Source organism: Trachurus japonicus, chromosome 4 (assembly GCF_045865225.1).
Source record: "Trachurus japonicus isolate A0001 chromosome 4, Traja_1.0".
Classification (NCBI taxonomy): Eukaryota; Metazoa; Chordata; class Actinopteri; order Carangiformes; family Carangidae; genus Trachurus; species Trachurus japonicus.
This window is the reverse complement of record NC_140910.1, coordinates 4,269,842-4,292,299: the sequence shown is the minus strand read 5'-3', so window position 1 is coordinate 4,292,299 and position 22,458 is coordinate 4,269,842. Positions and strand designations below refer to the sequence as shown.

Genomic DNA, 22,458 nt, shown 5'->3' with positions numbered 1-22,458 from the left:
TTAAGCGGTTGGCGAAATGGCATGTTTTTTCCTTCTGCAGAAAAAAACACTGCAGCTAGCTAGCTAGTTTTTGGGAGGACACAACTTTGATGGGTAGATTTCTACGTAAAAGATTTTAAGATGTTCATGGCATGCATTGTTTTATAGATTTATCTTTGATTTGATATAAATGTTTTCATAAGGTTTTTAACGTTTTTTGAGGCTGGTGAATATTGTGGTGTATTGCTGAGGACAAGAGAAATAACATGGGCCGTCTAATCACTGGTCATAAAATTGAACAAATATCCCCCAAAAAAGGAATTATCTATGCTAAAACATAACATCAGTATTCACAGTTCCTTTAGATCTAACTTTGCATGTCAATTGTTATTAAAGCAGAAGTAAGTGATATATTTGTGTTAATATAAGTCTTAAATAGTTATATCTTCCGACAGCAATCACTTACATAGAGTGTTTGGACTGAAACACGGGTCTCTCTGTCCCTCGGCTCTACTCTGAGTCGAGGAGAAAACATTTATCGTATCCTACAGTTTTTATCCAATGAGGAGAGAGAACGGCATGCAGGGCTGTGTGTGCAGCCAAGGGACGCCGTGAATGTGGCGACGTAGGGATGAGGACTGTTATGGTGCGTTCAAGGAAACTCATATTTTTCCGACCGTGAAGTCGTACCAGTTCGACCTGGTACGAGTTCACGGGTCGGAAGTTACGAGTGGCCGTTATAGTGACTTTCACAGGTAAAACAGGTCGGAAAAACACGAGTGGGTTGCCTGGAACGCTACAAAGTCGTAAGTTGTGACTTGAAGCTGTAATTTACGATTTCAAAAGCCTGCCTGGAACGCAGCATTAGCGAAAACGACCGGACCACTTACTTCTGCTTTAATTTCTTTATTTTTTATATAAATAAGACTTTTCTACGTGGGACATGTTTTGTCCCGACTCTCAATAATCAGTGATCTAATAGCACAGCTATTAGAATATGATTTACCATTCATAAAAATCCTAAATACGCAAGATTTTATTTTGCTTTTATTGGTGAAAAACAGACAAAAATCAAGTGCATAACCATGTAAAATCTAAGACAATTCAAAACATAGCATGAACTTTCAATTTCAACAGGCAAATATTAACATTCTGCATCACTTCAGAGGATAGAAAAGTTGAAACAATAATAATATAAAAATCTATTGACAGATATTTGTAAAAGGGGATGCAACATGGTGATTCTGTAGGGTCTGTGCTGCGGTGGGTTCCATAGCATTGGAACGTAAGTGTAAAGTCAAAAGATTGCTCAGTGAATTTCTCTGGTCTCCTTAACCACCTTGTGGTAGGTTGGGGTTGCGCTTACCGTGGTGGAAGAGGTATGAGAAATGTTACCCATCTTGGACAGACCTTGTGTCTCTTGCACCAACTGCCCTCCACTGCCTGTTGCCCCTCCAACCACCAGGACTCTCTGAGATCCTGAAAGCCCCCCTTGCTCTTGCACCAACTGCCCTCCACTGCCTGTTGCCCCTCCAACCATCAGGACTCTCTGAGATCCTGAAAGCCCTCCTTGCTCTTGCACCAACTGCCCTCCACTGCCTGTTGCCCCTCCAACCATCAGGACTCTCTGAGATCCTGAAAGCCCCCCTTGCTCTTGCACCAACTGCCCTCCACTGCCTGTTGCCCCTCCAACCATCAGGACTCTCTGAGATCCTGAAAGACCCCCTTGCTCTTGCACCAACTGCCCTCCACTGCCTGTTACCCCTCCAACCATCAGAACTGTCTGAGATCCTGAAAGCCCTCCTGGCTGTAGGGTACCTCCCTGCACAAGGCAGGTCTGACTCCCTTTCAGCTTTTTCATGGTCCCTGCAGGGACCTTGCCCTCCACAACCATCATGGGCTGAGAGGCAGAAAGGTTTCCAGTGTGGAACAGGTTGGCACCATCTCCCTGGATTCCGCTTGACTCCACCAGCACCATGCTGGGGCCTTGGGATGGTCCACTAGACATTACAGTCTGACCCTGAACCACCATGCCAGGAGCGGGTCCAGTGTGGGTACCATTCACCAGTACCATGCCCTGCAGGTTGGTGGCTGGTGCTTCAGCCAGCAGCATGGTGTTCTGAACCTGTGGCTGGACTACATAGTGCATTGGTTGAAGCATAGGGGCTGTGGTGTAGTACATAGGCTGCTGTTGCTGTAGCAGGAGCATCTGGCCTTGACTTGCCATTGCCCCATTCACTGTAGACATACTTTCCTTCACCATCTTAGGACGCTCAGATTTCTTCCTCACCACCGTCTCCTCTGTTGTGGAGATGGTTGGTTGCACCCTGGGTGGAGGGGACAGCCGTGGGGCAGTTATCAAACTAGATCCAGTGCTGATCGTGGTACTGGGTGGAGGGGAGAGCACCGGTTTGACTTCAGTCTGGATCGTCTTGCCTCCACACACTTCAGCCAGCGTCTTAAACTTTGGTCCGAGGTCATCGAGGAACTGCAGGTCATTGTCAGACTCCAGGAGGCTGCAGCAGCCCACTGAGCCAGCAGGAGAGCCCTGGCCCTCATAGTCATAGACCAACAGACCATCCTTCACTCCAGAGTTCTCATTCCCACTAGTGGCCTTCTGTTGAAAAGACAAAAAATAAAACATTACCTCATGTAGCAGAACAAGCACTTTTTTTCTTACCTCTGTTTCTGCAAGTTTCTGTTTAGCTCCAAGACAGTTGTCAGCCAGTCATTTCAGGCACAATAGAAAAAGATCAGAGGTCTACCTTTTAAGAATTTGGTGCACATCCCTTTCTGTTCACCAGACTTCAGACACCCCAGGTACTTGTCTGTGCTCCTCCATGTCTCATTGTTAATAATTGTTAAATAACTCTCCATACTACTCCAGGGTTTCTCCCAGAAAACTTGTTAAGCCCGGTGGTAGGGTGGCACCGGCGGCCCATCGGCGGGCCACCGGTGCCCAAGCGTGTTTTTTTGTGACAGGGGCCTGAGCCTGACCGATGGCAGGGCACTGTAGGGAACAGATTCATTAATGGAGCAGTAGCATTTAGCGGGTGTGATTCCATAAGGCCTTAAGATCAATGTTAAAAGTTGACTAGAAATTTGAAAATATTATCATAAACATCTGTTATTATAAGACTTTATGTAACTTAAACACCAGCTATAGCAGAGTCTTACAGAAAGGCACCTCTTTTTACAGTCTATGAAAGGCACTCTTGAAATGCTGTTCAATCAACCACAAAAAAAAGTAGGCCTAATAATTATGATTATAAAAAAATATTTAAATAAATAACATCAACTGTTTGCATTAAAAACTAAAAAACAACTGCCTGGTGTCTCCATTGTTAAAGTCTAGCCTTATTTCCATGGATGTATTATAGAGCGATTCGGCGACGTCACCGGAAATCGAACGGCCGCCATTACTGCGGTGACAACTCACAGTCAGGCAGCTGTTGGCTCTGTGCGCGAAGCGGGCATTTGAATGCAAGTGGACCTTTTCTCTTCCCTTTCTCTTCTGCGAACATGTCCAGGAAGGCTGGGAGGACATGTGCCGTCCTCGACTGCTCTAATATCAGCAAAACACAGCCCCTTATTTCAGGAGGAGTGTCCGTGTTTAGACCGTAACGTTACGTACGGCGTGTCAACAGCAGCAGCAGCCGCCAGCGACGCAGTCACAGCTGACCTGTACAACCTGGCTACCCTCCCTTCTCACCGTTACCTTCACATCGTGTGGACAGTCTGTGAATGTCTCACTGATCCCTTCAATATGATGTGATCATGGTCGTCTAAAAGCCGGTGTAAAATATGTCCGACCCATCCGGAGCTCAGGTAATTTTGACCATAAATCAGAGACCTGTAATTGACGTTTTTTCTGATCATCGGAGGCCAGCTGGTCAATAAAATATTCTTGAATATCTAAAACAAAGCAAAAGTTGTTGTTGTTTTTATAATCTTATTCATGTAGCCTGTCCACATGATTAAATATCCCGCTGCTGGCTTGCTAACGTCAGCACGCATAACGTACCGGTATGTTATATCGTTTATGATACAGTCTCTTATCTCCCTGTTACTCTAATCTTTCCTGCTAATCGCTCAAACAAATGATTAATTACTAAATGAATATTGGTATTCATGTAAGATACCTTAATCAGTTACTGGGGGGCACTAAACATCACAAATGCAGCCTATTTATGATGCTGTCATAGAGAATCAGTTTACTATGACTGACACATGTCACCGCAGCAATGGCGCCGCCGCAAGATGGCGGCATACACAAAACGTTCTCCGAATCGCTCTATAGATCCATCATCCATGTTTTGTTTTTTTTATTTATTTTTTTACATCTGGAGTCACGTGCACATGACGTACCACGCTCTTTTTCCGGTCAGTCGTCATGGAAACGTGACACTCATGGATCTACTAGAACAAACGTGTGTGATCGTGAACTTTACGAGCTGAAAAATGAAACAATGGATCATTTTCACATCAGGTGAAAGCCCCGCGGCTCACAGGAGTCCAGAGCTCAGACGCTGCAGGGGACGACGTGCTAACAGCTACCAGCTAACAGCTGCTACAGCAGCTGATTGAGCCTCTGGAGCCGCGGCTCCGCTCACGTTAACGTGGACTCGGTGCGTTCCTCTCGGTCAGCTGGTGAAGCAGCGGGCTGATGCTGTCTATTGTCTGATGAGCATGATGTCCGTGACGTGTCTCGTTATGTGCGACGAAGTTGTAACGTTGTCAGGTGATGAAAAAGACACCTGATCACGTGTTTATTGAGTATAAAAACTGATTAAAAAAATAAAATAAACGATGTTTAGCCTGGCGGGGGGTCAAGTAAGGCCTGGCGGGCCGCCAGGCTTATAATACACTGGGGGAAACCCTGTACTCTCTCCTCTTGTTCACAGGTGTACTCATCTTGCAGAAGTATTACAGTATGTTTACTTTGTTTCTTTTGTTGGTCATGTCACTTTGTTTTGTTGTGTTCCCTCTCTCTCATCCTTGTGCACAAAAGACAACGCCAGAGCAGTCAGTAGTCCCCCCCCCCCCCCTTTTGTTTAGCTTTGGTTTTACTCACTTTTATGGATTGTAAAATTATTATTTTTTCTCTATTTTCCATTTAAATTACTTTAGATTGAACATTTTTTTGTTGATACTGGTTTGGTGTAGAATTATTAGTTTGTCTCATGGTTCGTATTACAACTATTTAATTATTGATTTGTGTTAGTAGTTGGTCAACTGTGATGAAGTGTTTATTTTCTCCGCTTTTCTATTTTTCTTTATTTTCTTTATTTGTTATTTTGCAAGTAGTGTATAACCCCACCATTAAGTGTTTCTCTGCTACCTTGAGATGCTGAGGGCCTCAACTGGTGGTGATTTGGCTCTCTTGGTGAGAGTATCTCCTTGTGTGGAGTACTGGCATTCACCACTGAGTGTGTGTAGTGTGTGACCCATACAGTTACCCTTGGATGATACATCTACCCCTTACTTGCCACGGTAGACCTCAGCTCTTGAGCAGTGTTTTAAAAGTGTATGTGTATATTGAGCGTGCACAGCCATATGTGATCAATTCATAATATTACAGCTCAGATAGATAGGATAAGACAAAAATAAGTAGAAGTACACAGATGGATTTTTGTTGAGCTGTTAATAGCTGTAATAGACAGAAATTTGCAGTCCAGCAAAAAATTGTTACAGAAAATAAAGAGCAGAATTTTTTCTCACCTGACCGTAGTACTGCGCCAGGAAGTGGTGTGGCAGAGCCATGCCATCATAAATTTCTCCACCTCCTGCTGATTCTCTGCTTTCAAACTCAGAATAGAAGCCGCTCCCTCTGTTCTGGTTCATCCCTGCCCATTCTCTGTTGCTAACTGCAAAACTGGCCGCATTTAACCCATTCATGGAAGTGACTGACTGTTCCATTGGTAGTGCAGCTTTGGTACCCATTCCTGTATCCACTTTGATCAAATCTCCACCCATCTGTGTTGGCATGTTCAGCAGTGGCACCTCCTGTAATTAGCAAATATCCAAACATTAGAGAGATTTTCCTGCTGCTTAGTCATTAAAGAGTTGTTGAATTGTGTATTTGATGAGTTTGATGAGGGAAACCAAGAAATCCCTTTAGCCTCTGTAGCGTAGCTCTGAGCCTCATCTTCATCCAAGATGAAGATGAGTTTTTGTGAATGGAGCAGCATTTACAGATGCTATGTCTTATACTCAGCTTAAGTATTCTCACGGTTCACTATAGGTTCAGTGGGCTACAACAGGAAAAAAGTAATGTCCCAATTCTATAAGACTAGTTTTATTTTCATTTATTTTGAACAGACAGCATTTGGAGGTTACAGTTTCTCCACTTGGCAACAGATCCCCTAAGGGCCAAGCGAGGTGTCCACACCAGGCTACATGCTAATCTGTACAAGCTAGCAGTGCCTAAACTCATGCCAGCAAATGTCGCTCCTTTGTCAACAATGTGGATTTTATTTTAGATTGTGGAGAGCTTTCCAACATAGCAGGAGGAACTGCTGTGTTTTTGTTCTCATGGAAACCTGGCTGAACCAGGGCACCACAAATGCTGCAGTCCATTTGAAGGAGCTAATGCTACATTGCGCTGTGAGAATAAAGGCCTCCACACACCGCCCCGACGCAACCCGACCCCGACGGCCTTTTGTCCGACGAGTTGGACAGTCGGGAGAAAGGAAGCAGTGAAACACACCGCCCCGACTACTGCCAACTACACAGCAGCCTGTACGTTCTGCACTTGCGCGAGATGCAAAGTCTCCCTAACAGCGGGTGGCCAATCAGATTACCCGACGAGTCTACTCTCCCGACGTCCGACGCTCCCCGACTGTGCATGTCGAATCGGGTCTGACGAGATCCCCGATGCAGATGAACACACCAAACAGACACGTACCCGACGCCGTCCGACTCTCCCCAAAGCGACGCGACCCGACCCGACGGTAGGGCCGGTGTGTTCCTGGCTTAACTCCACTAGTCGGTAAGCTATGGGGAGGTGGTTGGGCTGTGTACACCAACAAACCACCGTGCTAGTGTAACGGAGGTGCACTCACTCACCCATAAAGGACGTGCAAACCGGATGCCAAGCGCTCATTGAGCTCTTGGTGAAATGGTTTGCATCATCGCCTGCCGTGCAGGAGACCAGGGTTCAAACCCCACCTGGGGCAGTCCGTACCGAGAAACACAATGCAGAGGGCCAGATCGACATTGGCTACAGTGGTGCCGTGACCGGGATGCCTTGGGTGGAGTGAGTTCAGTGGGGGTGAGTGTAATGGAGGTGCACTCAGTCACCCATAAAGGACGTGCTAACCCCACTGCCAAGTGCTCATTGAGCTCTTGGCAAAACAGTTTGCATCATCGCCTGCCATGCAGGAGACCCCACCTGAGACAGTCCGTAGCACATTCCCGCCACCTGAATTGGAGTGAGGACTGACTCAGACATTATTTTATTTTATTTATTTTTTACTCTGTCAGACGTAATTGTCATATGACTGTGCACAGAACCGTGATGGGACAAATACTGTTACGCTCCATGTGCACAACGATAATAATTTTCGTTTCGTATGTTCGAAAAGGTAAATATGTTGGTCTTACTGTGTTCTCTCCCTGGCCTTCAGTGCGGTAGTTAATGAGGTGTGATTTGGTGTCAAAAGGCATCTCAGTAAAGCCCCCTGGCAGACCCGCAGCTGCTCCACATTGGCAGAAGAGCAGCAACAGTGGAATGACTGTGAAAACAACAGCAATGTTTTAGTCTGAATTGATGAGTAAATATAAATGTTGCATGTCTTTAAATAAGAGTGTGGATTCTTGAATGATGTCAGATTTACTTTTCCACTGGAACTACTGTTTCCTCGTTTTTGGTTTATTAGTGATGGAATCCTACAAAGACACACTGTCTGATAGTAAAGTGCTGCTGAACCTCTCTCCCTTTCAACTTGATTCCACAAAGTTACTATACTTACGTGCTAACAGCAGCAGACCCAGGAAAAGTAGTCCAATGCCTGCAGGCCCGAATTCTGCTCCTTTGCTCGGCTGACCGTTGGCACCTCGTTTTCCACACACCACACCATCCTCACAGGTACAAACTTGGACTTTCACTTTCTGAGGTTCTGGACAGGCCTGACCCTGCTCATCCTTCACTAAGAATTCCACTTCATAATAACCAGGCCACAAGGGCTCCTGGGCTCTGAGGATAGCTGCAGTGTCTATTGGAAACAAACATAGAAAAGGCATAGAAAATCAATACGTTTTATGTTCTGGACCTTCTGCAAGTTTGTGATCTCAAACTGTGAAACACTTAAACGGACACAGAGGAGTTTTTTGTTTTAATTAATTAGTGTGGATGAATCTACATTACCCACACTTGTTATTGGGTCCATTTTCGATAAATATATCATTTTGTCTTTATAGTTATTTTGATATTATTATTTAGTGTTCGGCTTGCCCAGCATTTCCTAGTTTCGGTTGCGCAGACGCTGCCCGGCAGGTCATGGTAATAACGCCGCCGAATCGCTGTTTATGGTCGGAACTACGACGGTATCTGATCGTTTTACAACCTCCGACTTTCATTCTTGGTGTGGCAAGGTGAAGAGGGCCCAGGCGGGCTTCGAACCCCAGACTCCCGGGTAAGAGTCATGCACGCTAACCACTTGGCCATTGGCCAAGTAGCCAGGGCACATGATCAATTGGAGGCATAGTGACAGGACCACCACTGTCACATTTCTCCCCCTCTTTTCACAAGCATGTCCTCGTGCTTCCGCGCAGGCTGCCACACATTAGGAATCCACGGACCCACCACTAATGCTACATGGATCCTGCCAGCAACGCCAGAATGTGGCAAGGTGAAGAGGGCCCGGGCGGGCTTCGAACCCCAGACTCCCGGGTAAGAGTCATGCACGCTAGCCAGGGCACATGATCAATTGGAGGCATAGTGACAGGACCACCACTGTCACATTGGCAAAAGTTTTGGCTTTCATCGGTCTTGTGCCAGTCCAAGAATTTCACTGTGCGCGCGGAGGCTCAACACTTCGCTTTCCAAAACTCCTCATAGTCCCTTTAATGTTTTTCTACTACAAACAGATTTCAACAATATTTTATTCTCACCATTCAGATGCTCCACTTGCCACTTTCCTTCAGTGCCTTCTGGAATGATGGCAAAGTCAAAGGGAGGTCCGTTGGGGAAGACATCCTCATCTTTTGCATTCACAACAACAGCATCAGCCGTGGTGCACATAGTCTGGATATTACTGGTCAGAGTGGGGCAGTGATCATTAAAATCCTCCACCTGGATGGCTACAGTGCCAGTGGAAGTTTTACCAGGCATGTCTAGGTTGGCAAAGCACAAATGAGACACAACATATCATTCAGCATTTGCTTTAAATACAATTTCTTTCTTCAGACACCAGTTCAGAGACAAACACTTCACTCTTCCTGCCACTTGACATCAGGTTGTCTGGCTTGTGATGTCTTCAGGCTGAGGAAGCAGATTTGATCTTTGCTTCATTGATATGTGTTGGAGTCTAATCTGTGCAGATATTATATGTAAGTACACAACTAGCTAGAAACTAACTGGTTATGAGTTTGTGTTACTTGCATTTTCCACCTCCTATTGTTGTTATGATCCCCAGGAGGTAATCCATTTTGACTCACCTCCTCAAAATTCTGTATTTTAGGCTTATCTACCTTCTGCTTAATACTTTATTTTTTCTATATTTTCCATATTCTTCTACATTGCAGAATTGAAGACGTCACAATGAAATAAAATATGGAATTATGTACAAACCTAAACAGTGTTAAAAACAACAACAACAAAGAAAACAAACCAAATGTTTTATATTAGGTCGTTCAAAGTAGTCACCAATTACCTTGAGTAACTTCTTCTTATTGTTGTTATTATAAGCCTCATGAGGTCATCACATGGAATTTTAATAAACACTTACTTTCTATCTATCACTTTCAGATCAGTTGTTCTGTACACTGCATGTTCAACCAATTTAGAAAATGGAAAGAATTTTGAATTTATCTGTAGTGCAGCTGCACAAACCAACAAGGCTATGATGAATCTGACTCTCATGAGGACCATCTCAACAAAAGAGCACTGACCTCTGCTGCAGACAGTAATTAAAGTTACCATTGTTGTTTCACTATGTAGAAAATAACAAGCAGATAAGTAAATAAATAAATAGCACTGAATTCAAAGGTATGTCCAAACTTTTGATGTGTGCTGGAATATTATACCTTCCGAAATGGCGAGCACTTCAGCATAGTATGTCCCATTGACCAGGTGAGGAGATTCTCTGTCAGGCATCTTGTTCAGTCTGATTTCAGCTGTCTCTGGGTCGATAATTAGCCAGTTGCCTGGGTCTGAGCCCTTGGCATACCTACAGAACAAAGATACTGGGTCAGTAATTCTTGGATGTGGAAATCAAGCTGACACTACAGAAATGTATGTGCGTGTGTGTTTGCATATTCACTGACTTGACATTCTCAGCTGGTTTCCCAGTGTCTCCATCGATTGCCGGGTAGCGGGTAATAACGTCATTAATGTTGAAAGAGGTGTCTCCCTCAGACATGGGAATGGCCTTGACTTTGGGGTCAAAATGTGCACCCTCAGGCTGGTTTTTCACCTTGATTTTGACTGGATAGGTTTTAAATGTCCCACTTTGCCAAGATGATCCTCCAGATCCACCTCCACCAGCACCTGTTGCGCCCGTTGATCCACCTCCTCCCCCTCCGCCACCTCCGCCTCCTCCTCCTCCTCCTCCTCCTCCTCCTCCTCCCCCTCCCCCTCCCCCTCCTATGTTTATACCGCCAGTTGCCCCAGATCCAAATGGTGCATTCTTGTTTCTCACAGCAATTCCTAGGTCAAGATCTTTGACATCCTCATAATCCACAGCCTGTAAAATGGCACACACAATCACATAGAGAACACACTGTTATTATAAAAACGTTATCAACATTTGTAAATCCAAGATCACTAAATTATTTTTTGTGTATAGCTATAACGTTTAGGTAATGTTAGTTGGATGTGTCCCTTTCACTTGTTCTGAACATAAAAAAATAATAATTTTTTAGTAAAAAAATTTTAGTAAAAAAAAAAATATATATATTTTTACTAATAATATAATAATAATAAAAAATTTTTTTTACTAATAATAATGATTGAATGTCTTGTACTGGCAAAATTCTAAAGTCTATCTATCTTTTTTCTATGTGTATCTACCGTATATATCTCACCTGCCATCTGATTGGAGGTTTCTTCTTCTGAACTGCCCCCCATACCCTTCACTTTCTTATGACTCTGAGTTTTTCAATTTTTGTTTATTCTTAATATGTACTCAGAGACTTTTCTGTGTTACACTATTTCTATGAAAGGGCATAGAAGTAGTTGACGCCACCGTCCTCCACACCTCTTGGTTAGCTGCCTTCAGGTCTTAATAACCTGTGACTTGCCACATTTTTTTTTTTGCTAATCACATTTACGTCTTTTAAGGATTAATTTCTTTGAATCTTTGTTTATGGAGCATGCCTACTGCATTTGCCATTGTCACTAGTACTACAAAACACATATTTATTCTGAATAATTCGGCTGCAGTACCTTGTCGAGCATTAAGATACCCTCGTTGGTGTCTGGGTCAGTTTTGATGCTGAAGTACCCGGCCTCGTTGCCTTTCACAATATCAAACACAGCATCCCAGTTTTCTGTCCCCTCCAGGTCCAAGTCATTTGCTTTGAGTCTCATCACCTCCACACCTTCAGTATTCTCCTCAATACTGCCCTCATACTGCAAGTAAAACACATGATGAAATCAATGTATCAGGATCTGCCATCTCTCACATCCACATTTCTTATCAATTCTGAAAGCCCATCAGGAAACCATTTCTTTTTGCACCAATATACAGAATAATATATTGACATTGTCAAGTGAAAGAAAGAAAGCTACCTCATCTTTTTCCAGAGTGGGAAGGTTGTCATTTACATCTCGGACATTAATGGTAACAGTGGTGGTTGCAGTGTTTCCCCCTGGTTTACCGTTGAGGTCTTGACCTTTCACTGTAAGAGTGTACTTATCTACTGTCTGAAACAATTAAAAAAATAGCCATGAATTAGGGAGAGGAGGTTTCTGCATCACATTTCGCTGGGAGATGAGGAATGAAAAAAACTGCATGGTTGCACCTCAGCCAGAACAGAACAGCTCCTATTTGCAATTTGTTCCATAAATTAAATTAGTCATGGGTAATTAATGTGCCTGTGTCATTCTTGGTTAGAGTGTGGACATAGAACCTTACTGTATGATTTGGCAGATTCCAAGAGGATGACAAGACCATGTAGAAAAAGAACGATACTGCTAAGAACTATGTAGTGTATGTGAAGCATGAACACTGTGCTGATCACTTTAATTAATGTTGCCATGATGTTTCTTTTGTCATCAGCGTTATTGCAAACATTTATATAATTCAAATGTTCAAACCATCTTCCTGTTGACAAGCCAGCTGGGCACCAATGTTTGCAACACATACTTTATTTTCCCTGGACTGAGCTTTTGTACTGTTCTTTACAGCTACAATTGAAGGAGGTATGATAACATACAGTAACAAGAAAAGACCATGATATGAACATTGAGGGTTGGTTGGGCAGTGGCATGAGGACAAGCAGTGATAGACCAGTCAAAGCTAAACATAGACAACATTGTTGCTGTGTTTCATATTGTACCTCTCTGTCCAACAGGTTTTTGACCCTGAGGGTCCCATCAGCATCAATGTAGAACATGTCACCGGGTGGATTCTGACCTATGATGCTGTAGGCAATCTGAGAGTTCTCATTCCCTGGTTCATCAGCATCAGTTGCAGAGACTTTCATTATTGAGGTTCCTTTAAAGACAGAACACAATCATGTTGTTGTAGTATACAAAAGTTGTTTGGATTCAGTGTTTGTCACACAATGTATATCTGTGCAGCCAGAACATTTCATCTGCAAAGCTGATTTTCTGAATAGTTGTGCACTGTTAATGTCCAGGTTTACTTTACAGTCATCTAGGCTACAACAACTATTAATCAGTAGAGCAATGTGAAACCAATAATCGTGATTATATTGTGCGTGCGTGCGTGCGTGTGTGCGTGCGTGTGTGCGTACAATACAAGAACAAGGTAGAGAAACACAACCTACTCATCCCAACATTCCTTCATTAATTCTCCACAGGGCACCTACTACAGCCACATGGCCTGACATGGAAAAGTTTTTAATGGTTGAGTCAGCCCATTTTGTTTGTGATGTGCATATGCATCAGACAGACACATAACACAAAAATGTGTAGTCCGAGCTCAGTGTGTGTCTCAGACGTTTGATTGACGGATGATGGATCCAATATCAGTGGCTGATGAATCATGAGCAGGCTGACGTATAATCCGTGCGCCTGCATTATCCAATGCAGAAAAAAAATACCACACTTTCATCTCGGATTTACTCAAAAATAGAATTTTGCACAAAGTTTGGCCTACATCGTCTGATAGATGAGTTATTTCACTAATGTTAGGACCCAGAGTGGGCTCAAATTAAATTTTCTTTTCTGTACCACTTTAAGGTACTCCTTCAAACACAAATGTCCAGCCGGTGGTGCATCCGGCTCCTGTTCCCAGTGTCCAACTGGTGGTCTGCCCAGCTACAGCCTCCACTGTCCAGTCGGCGGCATGCCCGGCTATTCTCCAGTGACCAGCTGGTGGTCCAGTCCACCCCTCCAAAGGGGACTCGCAAGCGACGTCACCCTCCAGCCCCTCCTCCAGAATCTCCATGACTTTTCTGCCTGGCCTCCTGGCCTTCCTCCTGAATCTCCAGGCCAGTCTGTGTGGCCTTCTGGCCCCCCATCAGAATCTCTGTGCCCATCTGTCTGGTCTCCTGGCCGTCCTCCAGAGTCTTTGTCAGGACCTTTTTGTCCTTTTTCTTGTTTAAATCAGTGTTTTCTCATTTTCCTTTGTTTGAGTGTTTAAGTTCTTTCCATGTTCATGTTCTGTGCTGTGGTTCATTTGTTTAACCCTACGTTTCTCGCTAAGTTTAATAAATCCTTTTGTTTTCACCTTACCTGTTTTTGTCTGTGTGTCTGCATTTTGGGTCTAGTTCAACCAAAACCTGACAAAACGGGCCAAAAATCCAGCATGATAATGTGTGAAACTTGTAGAAGGCTTTCCAAAATAAACTTCTGATTTCGATGAAAAAAAAAATGTCTTGTGTCTAATTATTCTGACATTTAGCAAAGAAAAAAAGGGGACTCTAATAGAAGTTTACAGTTTTTCTTAACTGTAAACTTCTGGTTTCACCTGTATCAGGATGGAGGTAATTTCACAAAAACAGAAACACTAACCTATAGCACTGAGCTCATCCACTGACCCCTGCGGGATTGGTGCAAACACTGGAGGGTTGTCATTCTCATCTCCAACCTTGAACTGTATGTCAATTTTATTCTCTGCCAGCCGGCCATCAGTGTACGTAGCAACACCTGTTAGCTGAAACAACACAGACAAGACATTCTTTTCACCTTAAACCCTTTGTCACAAATGGCCTGTGAGTCTAATGCGTATGCATGAATATCAAATATGAAAAGCAGTAATGCTGAATATCATGACAGGAAATGTGATATTGAAATTATAAAGTAGAGCAAAATAGAAGCTTCCATAGATCACTCACATTGTACATATCAATGACTTCCCTGTCAAGTATTCCGTTCACTGTAATGAATCCAGTTCTAGGGTCGACGACAAACAGATTGAATGGAGCCCGGTTCGCACCAATGCCTTCCAGGGAGTAGCGAATATTCCCTTTGCCATTATCAAAATCTGTATGAATCTGAAACAGAAAGAAGAGTCAGCTGAACAGTGATGGATTCCACAGTATAATTTCAACAGTGTTGGGGAAGCTACTTTGCCAGTGTAGCTTGTAAAACTACATGCAGTTCAGCCTGGCAGTAGTTTGAACAAACTACATTTCTACCCCTGGAGAAATGTAGTTTGTAAAACTACAGCTAAAAAAAAGTAGCTTTAGCAACTACTTATTCTCATCATATTCATTTAACTCAGCGTTAAATGAATCAACATGTGGTGTATATGAAACAAAATATAATAGCCTACAAAACATTCACATGCCAGCAGAAATATGTCTCTCAACTATTTCTATTTTTTTAAAGAAAAAAAGCTGAAGTTTTTGGTCAACATACTGTAGGTTCACCATAGATATGTTGGGTAATCTATAGACATGTTGGGTAATGTAAAGAGAAAATGAAAATCCTACCCCAATACCCACTTATAAATCAGAAATGTAAATCAGTCAACAAAAAATGTAATAAAAAATACAAAGATTGATAGATTGCTGTGTCTTGAACAACAATGTTTAAAACCATGACAGGAACGCCAGGGCCAGCCAATCAGAGGCAGCGTTGGCTTGGCATGTCATGACATGATTCATGCCTTTTTTCAAAGAGAGTTCTGGAACACAATAATGGTAAAATAAAGTTAATTTTTTCTATAGGTCTTTTGTTAGATAAAGAATATTTCATGTTATTGGCCAAAATTGTAGTTTGTAAACTGAGTGGTTAAACTACAAAAAATGACCCAAAAAGTAGTTGAAACACTTGCCGCAGCACAAAATATTAATGTAATTTAACTACCAGCCAGTTACAGCAAATTGTATGTAGTTCAAAATGTAGTTTAAGTCTCCCCAACACTTAATTTCAACATAACAAACAACAAAACATGTTTGGGCTAGACAAATGAGAACTAGAAGCTGTGAAGTTTGAAAATGATCAATTCATGTACAGGACAGACACACAAAACAAATTCTAAACCACCAGTAAAATAATCTGCCATTCTTCAGTTTTCCTCCTCCCACTTGCTTACTTCCTTTTAAAGATCTCCACCTGGATCCAGGCTGGTGGTAAAACAGTAATGATAATAATAACAACACACTTACATGTAAATAATCTAATTTTCCAAGGACACAGATCAACTAAGACATTGAAAATAACAGTCGGAAGCAGTAAAGACCAGTCTAAACAGGTGTGTTCAGCTGTTATGGATGTGCTATGGCACAGAGTCATGGAATGGAAAGCAAGCCAAATGATAGTGCCAGCTGGCCAGCGACAATTGAAGACAACAAGTAGTTTAAAGTGGACATTTAACTATGAAGCAGTGCAAAAGATAGAGGATGGGTGTGTTGTGCCAGATGGAGAACTCCTGTAAATGTATTTAATGTATTTACATCACAAAGTCTATTCATCGGCGGCACGGTGATGCAGTGGTTCTGGGTTTGATTGCCAGGCCTGGGGCCTTTTAGGTAAAGTTTGCATACTTTCTGTATGTCTTCGTGGATTCTCTGTAGGTAGCCATTGTCAGCTTCCTCCCACAGTCCAGAAATATATTATTAGCTATTATTCATGACAATAAAATATGAAAGGTATGTTGTTTTGCAAAGAGACTTGAAGTACAGTGACTCACCCTGGCAACAGATTTCTTTTGAGTATGGTCTTCATTTTCCATCAGGACCTTTGGTGGGGGAAGCCATTCTCTTTTTTTCCTTCTCAGATTGTCTTCGGGGTTAGCCCTCACCACAGCAACAACCTGGAGCAGAATAGACAGATGTAATGACTTTATAATTTTTATCGGACAGAAAAACCTATGCTCCACATGTGGAGAGAAAGTAAACAGTTTCATTACTTCCTCCTGGTCCAGTAAAAGTTAGCAGCAAACATTTGAAATTTAAGGAATCTTTCATGGACATGGACTTTCATTGAGACACTGACAGATTCAAACATGGCTGACAGTGGGGGAGATGCTGTTTTCTCCTGTAATTACCACAGTTTACAGTTTGTCACATTTTTGAAAATGAAGGAAAGTTCATCCACTGACTAAAAGCTCTGCTTCAAATCAACAGTGCAACAGCCAATAGTACAATATTTTATTGCTATTAATATTCAGGGCAGCTGTGGCAACACATGTAGCTTACCACCACTGGTGTGAATGTGGTATGAATGAATAATGGTTTCTGTACGCACTTTGGGTATCAGGTTTCAATAGAAAAGTGCTATATAAATCTAAACCATTATTTGTTTTTTACACCTCTTGGAGTAACGTTCAGATGTTTAAAAAAAAAGTGTATGCAGAATAAATCCCAGCATAGGATGAAATTGCGCAAAAGTGGTACTAATTTACAATAAGTGTCCATCTTTGGAGGATCTTTGTAATATTGACAAATAATTCTACATATTCTCTTAAATTCTAGTTGGCCACAAATCATCTAAATCTGAGAGAGAGAGTTTAGGAAATGATATCTGCACTTGCCCATAGATGGAAGCAGGTATCCTTACAAGCTGTTATTAAACATTTTTCCTTTCAGAAAATAATATCACTATATTAAAGCAGTACTTAAGAACTTTCAATTTTGGTTGAGTTTGGCGGCGCCAGTGGCCCAAAGCGGTAGTGTTTTGCCTGAAGGAAGACACCATTTCCCATGAGCACCAGCGCGTAGCTTTCTGTTACCAGCAAAACATTTCTCAATAATACACAATCCGACGGAAAGGTGCATTGCCTGCTCCCTCCTCGTCGTGACTCGCAAAAGTGAAAGTGAAACTTAAGTGAGAGCCGGTGTCCTACCATGCTCCTCAAAGCTGCTTAGTGCCAGTGAAGGCGATACAGACCCCCTCGGGCCATGACAGAGGTGTCATTCAACTTGTTGTAAGTCGATGTACCATCACAAAAGTTATGAAAATATTATATGAAGGTTGAAAAGTTCTTTAGTGTTGGTTTAATATCATATCTCATAATCAGAAGATAAAGATTAAAGATGTCTGTCTGCATTTTATATGTATAAGGGCCTGAGCACCAACGCTGCTAAGATTTCAACAAGAAGAAAAATCACCCTTGGGAATTAATGTGGAAAAATGTCTCAGTGGCACCAGAACTATTGTTCACCTACAAGTATGGAATCTGCAAGACACACATAACACACCGAGCCCTACAAAAAAACAACAACAACAACAACAACAACAACAATGTGAAGTCTGCCACTTTTCTAGCCAACACAGTGCAGCTGATTCAGCTCATGTCCTGCTCCAACTCCACCAACTCTGGAGGACTGGAAGAAATGCAAAGACTTTCTCTTCCAGTGTAACTAGTTTTTTTCCACCAGCAACCTCTGCAAACTGTTTCTGTTGTTTTGCACGTTTGCTTTGATCTGCCATTCAGTTCATCAGTTCAGTTCAAGGCCCAAAACCAGTGACCCTAATAACACAAAGTCCATCAGTCCTGCCCAGTTCCTTTCTCATCCAATATCTGACCTGCCAACACTTAGAATCAGCAGAGCAACATACACTCAGAAGCTATTGTCCATCTTTAATACTCAATACTTATGGCCTAACCCACCTAACAGACACAAACCTGTCAGCCATTATCTCAGCAAATCTCTTCCCATCACTCCCTCACCTGCTCTGCCTCCTTCACTACTCCACCCAGCTCTTAGACCGCACCTTATTATCTCGCCTCAGCTGCTGCAGTGTCTTTCTGTCTTTCCTTGTGCATAGTAAGGCCCTTCACAATGGGCAGAAGTCTGTGTGTTACCTAGTCAGTCCAGATGGGCAGATGAAAAACCTCAACTCATCTCCCTCCCCTCCCCAGTGATGAAAAACCTCAACTCATCACTCTCCACTGGCTGCCTGTATCATATTCAAGTAACTAAAGCTGGCTTCAAAATGACTTCTGCAGGATACGTAGGTGTATTTCATTATTTTCAACAAACTAACAACTAATGATTTTATTTAGTCTTTAAATGCCATAAATTTGTTCTGCTGTTTGTATTTATAAAAGCAGTTACAGTAGTGGCTAAAATAATTAAAACAGCTGACGGATCTGAAAATACCTAACTTTTTTTTGTTTTTTTCCTCCAAAACATGATTTCATTTCATAATGTTCATGAAATTTGCAGACACTGTTCAGTCCTACTGTTTGTATGCACTGTTAGCCTCTGCACATGGGGCGCCTGCTCTACCAACCGAGCTAAACGACACCCCTGGTTGTATCCACTTTTAACTTTAATATTTGGTATGTTCAGCTTTTGCAGCAATTGCAGCAGCACATTTCTCTTCCCATGCCTTCAGCTGCTCAAGCCAAAGGTTTTCCTTTGAATGTATACTACCTCTGTTTATTTTTCATCTTGCTCCACATTTGCTTGATGGGGTTGAGGTCCAGACTTTGTGAATAATTTGGCTTCTTCTGTGAAGGAACATGATTGTGTGCCATTGACAGTGAAATAGACCTAGCTAAATTACCTAAATCTTCTTGTGATGGCTCTATTCTAGGGTTTATAGAGCATAATGATGATTAACTGCCAATTCCACAAAAACAACTGAAACATCTTAAATATGCCAAGTGTTCTAATAATTTTAGCTACCACTTTATATAAACAAGGATGAAAAAGTCGAAGAGTATTACTTGCTTTGTTGGTCCTGCAGTCAAATTGAGTTGAGTATATTTAGGAGATGCAGAGCCTTTTACTAATTTTCTCATTCACTTTGGCTCAATTTAACAGTTTAAAAAAAAAAAAGCATTTTAGTGGTACTGGCCAATTAATCTTTAGCAAACATGCAATAGAGTATTGATGTACCTGGGCTAACATCATCGATAATGTTAAAAATGCCTTGAAAAATGAGCCAAAACAGTTGAGAAAACTGTAATAAACAGAGCAACCTGAATCAGAGCAAAATTGTATCTCATACTTTGGTTTTCAGACTTTTAATTTTACTCTCACTGATCTGCTGACAGGGATGGACAGACATGGAATTGCATCTGCAGCTTGTTAATATATTGTGCCAAATGGAAGCAGACAGTATACTGTATTTGTCAGAAAGTCGGTCTAACTTGTAATTACACCCACAAGATTAATGTACGAGCCTTTTCCATTGGTGTTAAGATACCATGAGGGTGTGTTTGTAAAAGCCTCCACCTGTCACGTACGTGTGTACCTGCTGTATTCAGAGGAGAGGCTGCCACACCCTACCACACCTGGGAAATGAACCTCTTCAGTAATACATGTGGGCATGTCAGGATAATAGAAGTATGAGGAGAAGAAGAGAAAGGTGTGGCAGTTTTTTTTTTTTTTTAAAGAGAAGAACTCAGTATGACTCACCCTCCCATGTTTGAAAAACTGTTGAGTGCAAAGAATAGACTGAGCCAACACTAATGACAGGGGCTGTGTTTGTCTCCGTCTGAGAAATATCTCTGAGGCACTGCCTGAGAGACATGAAAATTACTCAGGAATGATTAATTGAAAACTGAGTCCAAAAGTGAGAGGAAAATAACACCTCAGGTAACGTGGTTGCTGTGTTAACTTGTTCGGTTTAGATGAGTCACTGAACTCCAGGGAAATGGGCTGGACATTGATATTGGAATTTTCTGCTTTATACAGCAGAATCCAGTTGAAACATGTTGAATGTCACAGAGGTAACATCCAGCTGAAGCTCAGGTCACTCTTTTCCTTCAGTCTGCTAAACCTCCGTCTTGTATCAGCTTTCTGCTACCATCTCTTGTGTTAGGGTCAGTTTTGACCTGTGTTTTAAATCAGCTGTAAAAACAATTATCAATCAAATTTGTTTCTCATCTCTTGGTTACATTGTCAGACTTCCTTATCCATGAAAAATGTTGGTTTTAATATCTTTGGTGTGGGCCCCTGGGCCTTTTTTGTCAGTACACCCCTTGTCCTCAATTGAACCTTCCTCTTGTAGCTTTCTGCTACCATCTCTGTTGGGGTCGGTTTTGACCCGAGTCTTAAATCTTCTGTAAAACACAGTAAAAAATATTATTTATCATCCCATTTGTTTCTCATCTCTTGGTTACGTAGTTAGGCTTCCTTATCCATGAAAAGGTTGGTTTTGCACTTAATGATTTCAGTTTTACCTCTCATTATTGTTCTTATCGTATTGTTCTAAAACAACAACAAAAAAAGTTTGTTTTATTTTGTTTAAAGGGACAACGAGAAGTTTTGGAAAGTGAAGTGTTTTCACACTACATTTCCCACGGTGAAATTCTTGGACGGACGAAATCGAAAACATTTGCAAGAATCAGCCTGTGAATATTCTCATTTGTCCAGGTCATAGTTATCTCAAGGAAGTTTAAATCGAATGCAACTGGACTTGGTTATTTGTCTAGGAAGACGTTTCACCTCTCATCCAAGAGGCTTCATCAGTTCATGTACGCATCTGACCAGGCTAGTCCTAGTCTGGTCAGAGGTGAAACGTCTTCCTAGACAAATAACCAAGTCCAGTTGCATTCGATTTAAATTTCCTTGAGATTTGCCAAGAATGTTTTCATTGATCAAGAATTAAAGTCGGAGGTTCGACGATCAGATACCGTTGTAGTTCCGACCATTAACGGTGATTCGGTGGCATTATTCCCATGACCCGCCGGGCAGCGTCCACGAAACCAAAAGTAGGAAATGCTGGGCGAGTCGACCACTAAATAATAACATCAAAATAACTATATAGAAAAAATTATATATTTATCGAAAATGGACACATTAACAAGTGTGGGTAACGTAGATTCATCCACATTAATATGAGACTCTTTTATAACCAAAAGCAAACTCCTCGGGGTCTCTTTAAATAGAGGTTCCTGACAAAGTCAAAAAGCCTTGATGCAATAAACAAATCTATGTGGTACTTTTATGCATTTAAAACCTGTCACTGGTGACCCGAACACAAGAGGAAGGTTAAAGCTGGTTTCAGCTCTAATCTACAATTCTGTTGTTGTAGTTAGGGTTTTCTGGATTTAATTTAATGTTAACATGCATAACATGTTTTCCAGTTTAGTGGTTTCAGGCTGATCATAGACCTGCTCCAAGATTCACAAGACCCTGATCACACATCAGCACATCATTAATGTCAGAGTTAGAATATTAGGCTGACATGATATGATCATGGACATCTAAATATTCACTGCAGAGTTAGAGTTTGACATTCTTTCCTGCTCCTAACGAGACTATGATGTCAAGACCCTGTCAGACAGCATAGTCACATATCTGTCTCCATGGCAGCCAGGTATTTGTCAGCATGAGCAAGATAAACAACCAATGGTGTGAGAGGGTAAGCAAACTTAGACTTAATGAAGATAAATGAAGATTTAACAACAAGAACAAGTGAGGATTTGTAAATAATTTGAGGAAAGTGAAATGTTTCTTGGTTGATGTTTCAAAATTCTCAGTGTACATGAAAAGTCAAGGAAGTCGTTCAGTTCTGAGCTTTAGAAAATTTGATTATACTGCTTATAAAAAGTACTCACTGCGATCAACAGTGTTGCAAACTCGGGCCACGAAACCCGAACCATGACTGGAGTCCGCTATCCGTATCAGGAGAACAAGTAGAGTCCTGACGAGAGTTACTGACTGACTGAGCTGATGGAGACAGGAGGCGGCTTATGAGAGAGGGGTAGTCCTGCAAAC

At 42.0% G+C, this 22,458-nt stretch overlaps 1 protein-coding gene across 1 annotated transcript; it reads right to left on the bottom strand.

Moving 5' to 3' along the window:
- Window positions 1-1,251: 1,251 nt before the first annotated feature.
- On the bottom strand, window positions 1,252-22,458 carry LOC146988302 (desmoglein-2.1-like). The gene is made up of 14 exons (XM_085773492.1): window positions 22,299-22,458; window positions 16,470-16,592; window positions 14,668-14,826; window positions 14,345-14,486; window positions 12,703-12,860; window positions 11,933-12,067; window positions 11,588-11,773; window positions 10,468-10,886; window positions 10,228-10,370; window positions 9,094-9,315; window positions 7,953-8,195; window positions 7,585-7,715; window positions 5,701-5,985; window positions 1,252-2,596 (listed from the first exon to the last, which is right to left on the bottom strand). Exons 1-14 carry the CDS (start codon window positions 22,341-22,343, stop codon window positions 1,289-1,291), a joined length of 3,699 nt encoding a protein of 1,232 aa, XP_085629618.1. The 5' UTR covers window positions 22,344-22,458; the 3' UTR covers window positions 1,252-1,288.